We start from the raw sequence: 14,098 nt of genomic DNA on the forward strand, positions 1-14,098 counted from the left end.
TGTTAAATTTTTCGGGTTTTTATGAAAAAATTTTAAGATTCAGACCTTTTTCTTCTTCTGAAAGAGCTTTTGGGGTGGTAGCTGTATGCGAACTCGTGCTCGCAATATCTTCGGGCTTCATTAAATTAAGCATTGATGGTACAGGTCTCACGTTTATTTCAGGTTGATCAGATTCGGTGGTTTGTTCCTGTTGAAAATTTCAAAGTTTTTAATAAAATTTTTAGAAAAAAAATTAAAAAAAAATTACCTTAGCAACTATACATTCAGTGCTTTTGTGTAGCGAAATCGGTTCATTGCCTTTCATGCGGCGAATCCATTCTGCGCCGCCGCTTGGTCCAATTGTCAAGTGATGTTCAGTCTAAAAAATAATAATTAATTTTTAATTTTTTTATTTTTGATATCAAGCGAAAAAATTTAATAATTTCATTTTTCATCAATTTTAATTATTTTAAAAATTATTTTAATTTAATTAAATTAAATTAATAAAATTTAATAAATTTTTTAAAATTAAGTTTTATAATTATATTAAATTAAATTATTTTTTTTTCATTTTTTTTTAATTCAACAATTTAATTTTAATTTTTTTTTAATTTAATTTAATTAATTAAATAAAATTAATTTTTTTAATTATTAATTTAAATTATAAAAGTAATTTTAAATTTGAATTAAATTATTTAATTTAATATTTTATTTATAATTATTTAAATTAAATTATTTAAAATTAATTTTTCATAATAATAATATTTATTTAATTTAATTTTTAATTTTAACTTGATATGAAGTAAATTAAAAATTAAATTTATTTTTTTTTTATTTTTCTACAATTTTTTTTTATTTATAATTTTTTTTATTTTTATAAATAAATAAATATTTAGAATAATTTTTTTCGTAATTAAAAATAAATAAAAATTAATTTAAAAAAAAAAAGAAAAAAATTAAAATTTAATTTTAAATTATTTAAAAAAAAATAAATTTCAATAAAAATTTACGTCAAGAAAGATAAAAAGTGAAGTTTTTCGCTTAAAAAATAAATATTTTAAGAAAAAATCTCACATCAATGGGCAACGGAGTCCAATCCTTCGACCTTTTCGGCACACTCGGATCGTAGGGCGGTATTTCGGGAATTTTTGAGCCGGCATCTGATTGACGTGACTGACTTAATTGACTCGGCATGTGACTCACCAAGGACATGGTACTTTGCTGATGAGCCTTCTTAACGAAGGGCGGTATTTCCGGGATCTGCATTGGTTGTGAACCAGTTTTACTTGAACTTGAGGATTGTGAGCTTTTTTTTTGGTAGGCAGAAGGAAAAGCGACAAGGTGTGTGGTTGTGTGAGGTTGAAGATCATAAAAGAGGAAAAGCGAAGAAAAATTTTTGATATAAATGACAAATTTTTGACCAAAAATCGCTAATTTAGTGCTATAAACTACAAATTTTTAAGAAAAATCGCAAAATTTTCTAAATTTTTTACAAAATAAAATTTTTTTCAGCTAAAAATCGAACAAAAAATTCAAGCTAGAGTCAAAAAATCTACTTTTTAATAGAAATATCCTACCCTGTGCTAAATTTCTTCTCATTCAAGTGGAATTGCGAGCTAAATTGCCCTCTAAATGGTGGTATTTCGGGAAGCTGCATTTGGAATTTTTTAGTACTCGCTATTTTACATGCACTATGAAAATATTTATAAGTCAAAAAGTATTTTTTTTTAGAGAAATTCAAAGAAATTCATGAGAAAAGCAAAATTTTTAACAAGTTTCCGTGCAATTTTCAAACGAAAAATTGTGTGTAAAATTGTATGAGACAAAATTTGATGCAATTTTTTCAAAAAAAATATCGAAAAATGTTGAAAAGATGCAAAAATTATGTGAAAAAAATTCAAATCTCAGAGAAAAAAGGCCTTTTGCCATACCCAGACATTTGCGGCGAAGCATCCTGTGACAAGGTTTGACCCTGTTGTAGCAACGTTTTTTGTGTCGGAGATTCTTGCTTCAGGCAAACGGTGCTTGTCTGTAAAAATCAAGCCTTAAAATCTCATTTTCCCACAAAAAACCTGAAGCTTACTTGAGAAACGGGCGAATCGGGTGTCAATTCTCGCGTTACGCTGCGCGTCATATCCGTGTCGACACTTCGTCGGGACTCGCGTTCGCCGGAAATTATGTCGCGCAAATGGTAGGTCATCGGGTTCGAAGCTTTACGGGGAATGGGTTCTATTCTAGGTTGGGTACTGTTACGGAAAATGAGTTGATTTTGATGGAAAACAATAAAAATGAAAAAAAAATGTTTACCTTTCGAGAAAAACTTCATTTCGATCAATGTGATCGGGAGTTGATTGATCTTGTGAGACAGAAGTTGATGAGGGCGGCGATGGAGGCGAGGCTTTCGGCGATGGGCCCTTGCATTGCATTTCACGACGACAATTTTCGGCCTTGGCAATTTCAACTGCAAGCCATGAGGGGAGTTCGGGAAGGATCCAGGTGAGAGCGGAACGTAAACCGAGCATGATGTGCTAAAAAAGACGAAATTTTTATCAAAAATTTGAAAATTAAGCTTGAAATTTGTGATAAAAAAATTAAAAAATTATTATTTTTTTTTTTAAAAAAAAATTAAATTTTAATGAAAATTATCATTTCAATTAAAAATTATTTAAATTTTTAACATTTTAAAAATTTGGAAAAAAAAATTTTTTTTAATAAAAATAATTTTTTAGCTTAAATTTTGCCAAAAATATTTATTTAAATTGATTTATTTTGATAAAAAAATTATTTAAATTTTTATTTCATTCAAAATATTTAAAATTTTAACAAAAAAATTTTTTCAAGCTTGAAATTTATCATAAAAAAATTATTTAAATTTTTATTTCATTCAAAATATGAAAAATTTTAACAAAAAATTTTTTTCAAGCTTAAAATTTTAGTCATAAAAAAATTATTTAAATTTTTATTTCATTCAAAATATTTAAAATTTTAACGAAAATAATTTTTTCAAGCTTAAAATTTGTGATAAAAAAATTATTTAAATTTTTATTTCATTTAAAATATTTAAATTTTAACGAAAATATTTTTTTCAAGCTTAAAATTTATCATAAAAAAATTATTTAAATTTTTATTTCATTCAAAATATTTAAAATTTTAACAAAAAATTTTTTCAAGCTTAAAATTTGTGATAAAAAAATTATTTAAATTTTTATTTCATTTAAAATATTCAAAATTTCAACGAAAATAATTTTTTCAAGCTTAAAATTTGTGATAAAAAAATTATTTAAATTTTTATTTCATTCAAAATATTTAAAATTTTAACAAAAAATTTTTTTCAAGCTTAAAATTTATCATAAAAAAATTATTTAAATTTTTATTTCATTCAAAATAAGAAAAATTTTAACGAAAATAATTTTTACAAGCTTAAAATTTGTGATAAAAAATTATTTAAATTTTTATTTTACTCAAAATATGAAAAATTTTTACGAAAATAATTTTTTCAAGCTTAAAATTTGTGATAAAAAAATTATTTAAATTTTTATTTCCTTTATAATATTAAAAATTTCAACCAAAATAATTTTTAAAAAATCTTATGAATCATTTCAGGCTTGAAATTTATTAAAAATTAATAAAAATTCTCACTTACCTCCAACGTAACAATCAAAATAACAGTCTGAGTCGATGTCAATCCGGGCCACAATCGCGAAACTTGTCCCGACATCCCAATTAACGCACAATTAACAATCACAGCTGCCAATCCCAACATCCCCAACGCATTTTGCCACGTGCCAATATTCGCAACTCGCTGCCCAAACGGTCTCTGATGCACATGAGCCAACTTAAACGCATCCGAACGTATCTCCAAAATATTATTCGCCAATGCACACAATCCCGCCAACGGAAATGACGACGAAAAAAGCACAACGTATCCCATTTGAACCAACATTTCAAGATGATCCGAGAACGTTCCGTCATATTTGTACAACGAACTTTCGATTTCTGCCTGCCCAATGGATCGTTTTGGAGTTTGCGATGGTTCTGCTGCCTTTTCGGGACTGTCGTTCTTCTTCGTTTCACTTCCGATATCGATTGGAGGCTTTTCCTGTGACGGACTCAAAGCACCCCACATGTTAAAACTCAACGTTGCCAACTTCCATTGCTCGACGATGTAAGGCCAAGCTGATTCTCGCAAATTTCCGATGATTTGACGCGAAATCAGAAGACCTGCAAGTTGTTCCTTGAGCTTTTCCTCGTCGCGCAGATAAAATGCGATGTAGAAAAGGGACAGAAACGAGTTGACAAACTGAAAAAGTGCCACTTTTGCAATCAAATGATTCTCGTATTTCGATTGAAGTCTATAATTCTCTGAAAAAATGACGAAAAATTAGATAAAAATGTTGAAAGTTGAAAAAATATTGAAAAATTACCTCTGTCATTTAACCACACAGCAAGTTTATAATAAGCCTCATCCATGAGAGTTATTGCTCCGGCAAGTAATACTTTGGGAATGACACTTAAACAGCTAATTATTCCAGTTTCGGGGAGTTTTTCGTCCCACCAATCCTGAAAAAATTAAAAATTTCATTAAAAAATCTTCAAAAAATAATTTTTTTAATTAAAAAAGAGACTTGAGTGCACTTTTATGAAGAAATTTTCGCTTTAGAAACGATAAAAGTGCTCTCGTGATTTTTAAAGCATGATAAAAATGAGAAATTTTGCAATTTTTTTGAATAATAAAGCAAATAAAATTTGAACCTTTGGTGATCTAATGCACATGCATGACCAAATGCCCGTGGTTGGTAATGTGTTGTCAAGCCAATCCTGTGAATTTTCGAATTTTTTTTAAATTATGAGATTGTGCAAGCGAGTGCTTTGATAGAAATTCTATCTTTGATTTTTATGAGAAGCAAACTAAAAAAATTTTAATTAATTTTGAAATTTTTTTTGGAAAAAAATGTGAAGAAAATAGAACTTCTACGAGAATTTTAGGGGGAAAGTAAGGGACTTACCTGAAGTCTGAGCATTAAAAACATCACGACAAAAACAGCCACGAGACAAAGACCGATAATGGGAAAACTAACTAAGTAACGAAAGGCTCTTCGTTGCCAGATTGGCGCTTCACGGGGCTCTAATCGACCTGTTACGGGACTTTCTTCCAATGGGCCCTGGAAAAAAATTATTTTTAAAAATTATTTTTGAAAATAATTTAATATTATAATTTTATTTATTTTAAAAAAAAAAATAATTTAATTTAATTTAAAAAAAAAATTATTAAAAAATTTATTTAAAAAAATTATAAAAATTTAAATATTTATTTTATTTTTTTAAATTATTTTTTTTTATATTTTAATTAATTATTTTTTATTACTAAAAAAATTATTTAAATTAATTTTTAATTAAATAATTTTAATTTTTAAACAAATTAATTAAAAATTAATTTAAATATTATTTTCAAAAATTATTCATTTGATAAATAAATTTTAATTTTTTAAATTTTCAAAAATTATTCATTTTAAATAAATTAAATAAATATTTAAATAAATAATAAATTAATTAAATTTTAATTTAAAAAAATTAATTTTATTTTTTTATTTATTTTAAAAAATTAAAATATATTTTCTTAAATTAAATTTAGATTTGTATTTTAATCAATAAAAATCAATAAAAAAAATAATAGAAAATTTAAAAAAAAATTTAAATAATTTTTAAAAAAAATAATTTTTTAAAAGATCATAAATTTGTGAAAAATATTTTTAGACCATTTAAAAAAAAATAAATAAATAAATAAATTAAATTGAATGAATGAATTAAAAATTTTCTGAATTTTATTTTAATTAATTAATTAATTTTTATAATTAAATAAAAATTGTAAAAAAATAGAAAATCGGTAAAGAAATTTAAATTTTAATTTTTTTTTTTTTTTTTTAAATTTAAACTTACCTTATAAAGAGGTCTTGGAGGTTCTAACAACTCAGGCGGTGTCGATAACGTTCCCCATCGAAACGATAATTCAACTGAATATCGTCGCCATGCTAAAAAAAACATTTTTTTAATACAAAAAAAAATATATGGAGTCGCCTTGTATTTTTTTGCTTACCTTCCAGATACACGCTCGCCCACGTAACATTAAATAACGAGAATAAAATATGTCCAATGTCTTGTGCTGTCTGCCCTCGTCCCCATAATCCCGCCCACAGAATGGTTCCGAGTACCGCAGGCACGCATAACGCACATGTGTAATGTCCGAGCCAGGCAAAGTACAAAGCCACTTTTACGCCAAAGTATTCGGCAATGTCGTCAAGTGGTTGGGGCGCAAACATTTTTCTCACCCAACTTTGTTGGAGTTGCGTTAGGGTGCTCGTTTCGTGCAACGGAAATATTTGAACAATCAAGCCAGAGTCCTGCCATGCTGCGACGATGCTCTGACCTTCCTCGACATTTGCGCGACCTTGCAAGATATGGAGATCGTCGCTGCATGCACGTAAGCCTTGTAGAACCTGCAATAAATTGAAAGTTTTTGTCGTATGGGATTTTCACTTTCGCTTGGTTTTTTCTTTTGTTATTACAAAAGTCGCATAAATAAAAATTGGATTGAAAAGTTTTCTTGGAAAAATCAACTTTATCGCATTTTTATGAGTTTCACATTTTCTTACTCCTCAAATATCAAAGAAATTTTTTAATTTTATTACTCCTCATTATTTAAAAAAAATTTAAATTAACTCAAGTTTTTAAGTAATTTACCCTAATTTTAGTTTAAATTAATTTTTCGCATTAAATTTCATTTAAAACAATTTTTCACATTATTTAACTCCTCAAAGAAAAATTTTAAATTTTAGTACTCCTCATAATTTAAAAAAAACATTATTTTACTATTAAAATTTGAATCTTGAATTTACTTTAGTTTAATTTTTCTCTTTAAATTTCATTAAAAAAAAAATTTCACATTTTTATACTCCTCATGCCAAAAATTTTTCATTTTTTAAAAATTCGAATGAATTTTTCAATAAAAATAATTTAAAACAAAAATTTTTTTCACATTTTTATACTCCTCATGCCAAAAATTTTTAATTTTTTAAAATTTCGAATGAATTTTTAAAAAAAGTAATTGAAAACACAAATTTTTCACATTTTTGTACTCCTCATTCTACTTTTTTTTACTTCTTGTGCCCTGAAAAGGTTTTCTATTAAAAATTTCTAAATGCTTCTTGATCCTTTTGCTATTTTTGATAAAAATTTTATAAAAAAAGTGATTTCGCACATTTTCTTACTCCTCACTTTACAATTTCATACTCCTCATTACTTAAAGTTGAAAGTTTCCCAAAATAATTCAATTATTTTACCTTTTTATACTCCTCAATGAGGAGCATTTTATTCCAAGGACAAAATCTACCGCATAATACCGCATTTTTTCTTCGAAATGCGGTACGAAAAAAAAACTTGAGAGCGCGACAGAGAGAAAGAGAGAACAGAGGCAGAGAAAAACAAAAGAGATCGCGTGAAACGCAAGAAAATCGATTTAATCTGAATAAATTTATTGGAGGGACGATACAAAAATAAAAGTTAATAGACGAAACTAAAAAAAAAATGTATAAGCGATAAAGGTCGATGAAACGCCAACAAAACGAACAATAATTAAATGGGGTTGTTTTGAAACTAAAATGCGAATGTCCAAAAAAACAACAAACTCAATTACAAATAAATATCTAGATAAATAAAAAATGTTAATTTATGCCTTTGACTATCTCTCCTTCGGTATGCCATGCAAACATTTCTTCCTTCGCAAAAAAAAGAAGAGAAGAGACGCAATGAATACCTAATCATTCAGCAAAAGTTTTTCCGTACAAGTCACGATCGCGAGCAATCCGAGTGTGTGGGTAGGAAATAGACGGGCCTCCAGCGATAAAATATTTGTTTCTTTCTCTATTTTTTTTTTGTGTTCGCTGTGCGTTATTATTGCAGACGATAACAACACTATGACACCTCCAAAGCGATATTCCATAGACGAGATATTTTTACTGCATAATTTATAGTTATTGTTTCAGGCATGTCAGAAAAACACAACTTATTTACATTTTTTACGTGAGTGCAATATTGTGATACAATAAAGCGGGTGACTAAAGTAGCAAATTTCGAAGTGTGTTGGCGGAATTTACCTTTTAATGTGGGTCAGTTGGGTGATATTTAAACAAATTATTTATGCGGAGTAATTTTCACGGGGCAGATTTTTAACATATTTTAACAGGTGAGTTGAATTATTATTTTTTTTTTTTTCAAGAGGAAAAAACTTGCCAAAAGCATTTCCCAAATGGATAAAAATTTGTCGAATTTTCATTTTTAATCATTTTCAAACTTTTGAATTTTGTCAAATCTTGCTCCAAATGGATAAAAATTTGTCAGAGGGCTCTAATTTATCATTTTTAATCATTTTACAACTCAAAACTGCCAAAAAATTGAAACTGAAAAAAAATTTTTCCTTTGACATAGTTTTGTTTTAAAAACTAAATCAAGAGCAAAAAAACTGTGTCAAAGCAATTTTTGTCAAATCTTGCTCCAAATGGATAAAAATTTGTCAGAGGGCTCTAATTTATCATTTTTAATCATTTTATAACTCAAAACTGCCAAAAAATTGAAACTGAAAAAAAATTTTTCCTTTGACATAGTTTTGTTTTGAAAACTAAATCAAGAGGAAAAAACTGTGTCAAAAACTGTGTCAAAGCAATTTTTGTCAAATCTTGCTCCAAATGGATAAAAATTTGTCAGAGGGCTCTAATTTATCATTTTTAATCATTTTACAACTCAAAACTGCCAAAAAATTGAAACTGAAAAAAAAAATTTTTCTTTGACATAGTTTTGATTTGAAAACTAAATCAAGAGCAAAACCAAATCAAAAACTGTGTCAAAAACTGTGTCAAAGGAATTTTTGTCAAATCTTGCTCCAAATGGATAAAAATTTGTTAGAGGGCTCTAATTTATCATTTTTAATCATTTTACAACTCAAAACTGCCAAAAAATTGAAACTGAAAAAAAAATTTTTCTTTGACATAGTTTTGTTTTGAAAACTAAATCAAGAGCAAAACCAAATCAAAAACTGTGTCAAAAACTATGTCAAAGCAATTTTTGTCAAATCTTGCTCCAAATGGATAAAAATTTGTCAGAGAGCTCTAATTTATCATTTTTAATCATTTTATAACTCAAAACTGCCAAAAAATTGAAACTGAAAAAAAATTTTTTCTTTGACATAGTTTTGTTTTGAAAACTAAATCAAGAGCAAAACCAAATCAAAAACTGTGTCAAAAACTATGTCAAAGGAATTTTTGTCAAATCTTGCTCCAAATGGATAAAAATTTATCAGAGAGCTCTAATTTATCATTTTTAATCATTTTACAACTCAAAAATGCCAAAAAATTGAAACTGAAAAAAAAATTTTTCTTTGACATAGTTTTGTTTTGAAAACTAAATCAAGAGCAAAACCAAATCAAAAACTGTGTCAAAAACTATGTCAAAGGAATTTTTGTCAAATCTTGCTCCAAATGGATAAAAATTTATCAGAGAGCTCTAATTTATCATTTTTAATCATTTTATAACTCAAAACTGCCAAAAAATTGAAACTGAAAAAAAATTTTTTCTTTGACATAGTTTTGTTTTGAAAGTGTATGAAATTGCAAAAGGGTCATGAGGAGTACGAAATTGTAAAATGAGGAGTACAAAAAAGCGTAGATATATAACATCGAAATGCGGTATAGTATGTCGTTCTTTAGACGACTACTTTCTCTATTTTTTACTTTTTATTTTTAAATTTTCAAGCTTGAGATCCATCAAAAAGACTTCCGAAGACATTTTTTGTAATTTTTGATGAATTTTAAGCTTAAGAACCTCAGAAACATCAAAATACAAATATTTGCTCATTAATTTTAGAAAATCAAAAATTTTCTAAAGCCTTTATCCTCTTTCAACTTTTGCTTCTATTAAGCTTGTAAATATACTTTACCACAAAGAAGCTTAAAAGCCTTACGTAAGTTGAAGAAATAATTAATGAGACTCTGAAATGTCATGTCCTTAAAAAGCAAGCTACTGATGCGTGTTGCCATTTATCATGTCTGATAATCTCTGTGCCTTATTCGAAGTCAATGATCTCATTTTCACGCAAATCGATAAAAAAAAGTTTTAAATCTGATTTATTTTCACCTTTTTAGTAAAAAAAAACAAACTATGGAGCCGTCTATCTTCTTACTCCCGTCAAAACAAGTACTCTATCGGATTAATGCAATTACGGGATCGTCTAGCCTTATTAAGTTTATTGCGTCTGTAATTCACATTTTATTACATTTGGCACCGGCGTTGACGCAATGTATCACATTATAATAATTGTAAATCCGTATCGCGCTTCGGTTACATAAAGCGGGTAGATGCGGGAAAAGTGAAATAAAAAATATTTTGATTTTTCTTTGAAATTTGTTAAAAGTTAAATAAAAAAATTTAAGGATCTTTGAAAAATGTAACAAAAATATTTTTAAAAAATTTAATTAAAAATATTAAGAATAAAATTTAAAAAAAAAATTAAATATTAACAAAAAAAAAATAATTAAAAATTTTTAAAATATTTAAATTTTCATTTCAAAATTTTTTTTTTTAAATAAATTATTTAATTTAATTATTTACTATTTTTTTACAAACATTTTTTCATTTTATTTTTTTTTTATTTTTAGGAAATGTTTTATTTTTTTTCAAATGATCAAAAAAAAATCAAATTAATATTTTTTTAAATTTCCCGCATCTTCCGGAAATGCCTTTGCCAAATTGCATTACGATTTTTTTTATGTTATTAAAATTTGCTGCAGTTTAAAATTGATTTTTCCTCTCAATGTAGAAGAGTCGTGTTATCATCAAATTACCTGTAAAACGAGCCATTGCCTTTCCTGTGACGTGAATAACGTGCTATTCCCCTCGGCATCTTTTGTTTGGGCGAAACAATGACTTTCGCGCTTTGTAAACTCTTTTAAGGCACCACCCAAGTCGGAACGTAATCGTTTTGGTAATCGGGCTTCTTCAGCTGCTTTGTATAAACTAACGAGAATCGATTGTTTTTTTTTGCAGTTTAGTAAAATGAAAAAGAGAGACTTACATTGAATTCGGTGCACTGATATAAAATGCCGTTCGTTTTGTACTTTCGTGTGCTCGGACATGCGTTGATAAGCCGAGATTTTCTGGAAGTGGTCCACGGATTCGACCCAGAAGCCAACGCAGCACATCGTCGGGCGCATCTTCGGGAAATTCTATCACGACATCGCATTGCGTTGGGATTTTGTTGAGCCATAGTCTGCGAGGTGTCATGAGATGTCCTGCTGCGGGAACGCGACGTCGTATTAGTCTGGAAGCTACAAAAAAACACAGGATAAAATAATTCGTAAGTTTTGACACTTTTTTTTAGCGGCATACATTTTTATTTTTCGTTTTTGTGTGAATTATAATGGGAATTTAGCATGACATTTTCTTTTGTTCGTGCGTTATTTTTCCATTTCATGAATATTACTCACTCACAGATTATCGTACTTTTTTATACAATATTTTTTTTTTTTACAGAAAACAGACAAAATGTAGAGCACAGAGGTAACACAAAAGGAAACACTTTTCTATTATTAATGATATTTTAATGGAATCTAGATAGGACACGATGATGCCGAACAAAGGCCATAATTTATATTTTTGATGCTTAATATCATTTCCTGAACCGATTTTCAGTTCAACCGTGTAGCTAACGACAAAGCTCGAGGGACTTATATAATGGAAAAAATGTAAAATTTAGTGAGGCATGGAGAAACGGGTTAGAACAAACCGATGGACTCATTAAAAAAATTACAGGTTTTTACATTTTAATTCATATAATTAATTTTTGAAAATTATTATGTTTCAGATTTTGTCAAGCTGCTTTCAATGATTTGTAAGTAGATAAAATTTTTGTAACAAAAATTGATAACAAAGAGTCAATAGAATTTCAGCAATTCGAGCATTGGAGTTAAAAAAGACTTCGTTTCTTATATTAAGACAAAAGAATCCGTGGACGAAATGTCTGAGCACCTTCCTTTTGAGTATACTCTTGCAAAGTATAAGTATATAAAACTTCTAAAATTGTAAGGATGACAAACTGTTTACTGAAAACTTTAATTCTGAAAATCGAAGGATGGATAAATGGATATCAATTTAAAACTTATGACGATCTAAGAACTATGGATTATGGATGATCGAAGACCATAAAGAAATTCACCAGAAGAGAAACATTTACAGATTTCAAATACTTATAAAAAGATCCTCTCATAACGAATATATAGAAAGTTCTTCGACTCTAATACTTCTTACTTCACGAAAATGTGTTCTGTGTACATTCCAAAAAAGTATTCTGAGGATCCATTAGATAAATTTCAAATACCTGAAGAATCGTTATGTCCTATAAAAAATTTTTAAGATGTTTAGACAAAATTTTTCTTGTGAATACTTAGATCAACTTGCAACTCAATACTTCATACTAATTTTTTTAATAGAAAAATCTCAATGACTCAAGAACTTAAACTCTTGTTCTGACACTTTTGAATTTAAAAGACATCAAACTCATTTCGGTTCACAAACCGGTTGCTTCAAATATCTGTAACATCTCTTCCCTAAAATATCTATTATACTCTTACAAATTTCTTCAAATGCAAACGTTCCAAATGAAATTCAAATCAATAATCTTATTACTTATTATTATAAAAAAATGTTCAAATTGTATAGCATACAAACTTGACCTTCGTCACAATATTTTCTTTTCATTTTTATTATATATTATTTATACTCGTGAATGGAAAGTCATCACAGAAAATAAGTTATTTTATTCATCGTTATCTCATCTAATGGCACAGCACATCATTTATAAGGAAAGAACCATTTCCTCTTGTTTGGTTTATAATTTTCTGTTATTTCTCAATGCTAGAGGGAATACAAAATAAAATTTCATTGTTGCTGCTGCCGGATTTTTATAAGTGGTCGACAATTAAAATTTATTGCTCAGGCAGCTAACATTGTGAAGTTAAAGCATAAAAAAATGCGAAGCAAAAAAAAATAACAACAGCTTTCAAGTATCATTTTATCCTTCAATATTTTACGATGCATATACAATAGTAATAAATGATAGCACTTTACTGTCGCTGCCATCCATCGCGCGCTATAAGTTGAGGTAAAGGAGTAAGTTTAACCACTTATGTTCTTTTTTTCTCTTTTAGAGGTTCTTCTTCTTCCTCTTCTCTTGTCTCTTCTGTTTTCGTGCCTCTTGAGAGTCTCTTTTGCTTTCTTCGTCTGCGAGTTAGAAAGCCTTGAATTCCCACAGATATGATTAATGAATGTCGTTTTGAACTTGTAAGCACAGACATTTATCAAGAGAGAGAAGTCCTCAAAGTGGTTTTTTTCTTTCACTCTTTTTTTTTATTTCGCTTTTTCATTATGCATGCACATTTAAACTTTTAGTACTTGAACTCTTCATTTCACGTCACATTGTGCGGTTTTACGTTTTTATGAGTGACACGCATTTGCAAGGAAAAAGTCAAAAGAGGTCGACATATTTCTCTCTTTATTTAAGTAGTTCAAGCACAAACTTTTGTCATAATTTAAAAGCAACAAAAATTAAAAATATATCACGAGAAAACACTTTCAATTTATGCTTTTAATTTTTATGAAGGTGCAATTTTACGATGACTCAAAGGAAGGATGCCAGAGACATACAAATTGGCAAACTGTTATCGTGTTGGAAAGTTAATTGCATTTTGTTTCTGTTTTCTTTTGTATTTATAATTATCTTTGTTTTTACTGTTTTTCCCTCTTTTTGTTTCTTTCTAAACACATTTCTAAGCTAAAAAAAATATTTTTTTGTCCTACTTATTGTTCAAGCTTTATTTTAATTACTTTTCATGTGTTTCAATTTTAGAAGCAAATCCTCCTTTAATGACTTTCTGCTTCAGAAAAACTCATAAAAATAATTTTTCTTAATGGAGATGACTGGTTCTTTTTTTCTATTGAATCATCATGTGGAATTATAGACGTCATGATTACATAACTTTCCAACTCTTTCCTACTTTAAATTGCATGTTAATGGCTC

The 14,098-nt window shown here is 27.8% G+C and overlaps 1 protein-coding gene across 1 annotated transcript in view; it reads right to left on the reverse strand.

The window, feature by feature from the left end:
- The window catches only part of LOC134831481 (anoctamin-8), a 31,154-nt gene that overhangs the window by 417 nt on the left and 16,639 nt on the right, over window positions 1-14,098 (reverse strand). The window contains exons 2-14 of the mRNA XM_063845216.1: window positions 11,099-11,351; window positions 10,869-11,040; window positions 6,074-6,473; window positions 5,917-6,008; window positions 4,986-5,141; window positions 4,732-4,797; window positions 4,404-4,539; window positions 3,623-4,341; window positions 2,287-2,507; window positions 1,557-1,670; window positions 1,054-1,285; window positions 248-358; window positions 46-187 (exon numbers count right to left, since the gene is read on the reverse strand). Coding sequence (XP_063701286.1) covers window positions 46-187; window positions 248-358; window positions 1,054-1,285; window positions 1,557-1,670; window positions 2,287-2,507; window positions 3,623-4,341; window positions 4,404-4,539; window positions 4,732-4,797; window positions 4,986-5,141; window positions 5,917-6,008; window positions 6,074-6,473; window positions 10,869-11,040; window positions 11,099-11,351 — 2,814 coding nt within the window. The remainder of the gene's footprint in view (window positions 1-45; window positions 188-247; window positions 359-1,053; window positions 1,286-1,556; window positions 1,671-2,286; window positions 2,508-3,622; window positions 4,342-4,403; window positions 4,540-4,731; window positions 4,798-4,985; window positions 5,142-5,916; window positions 6,009-6,073; window positions 6,474-10,868; window positions 11,041-11,098; window positions 11,352-14,098) is intronic.

This window comes from Culicoides brevitarsis, chromosome 2 (genome assembly GCF_036172545.1).
Source record: "Culicoides brevitarsis isolate CSIRO-B50_1 chromosome 2, AGI_CSIRO_Cbre_v1, whole genome shotgun sequence".
Classification (NCBI taxonomy): Eukaryota; Metazoa; Arthropoda; class Insecta; order Diptera; family Ceratopogonidae; genus Culicoides; species Culicoides brevitarsis.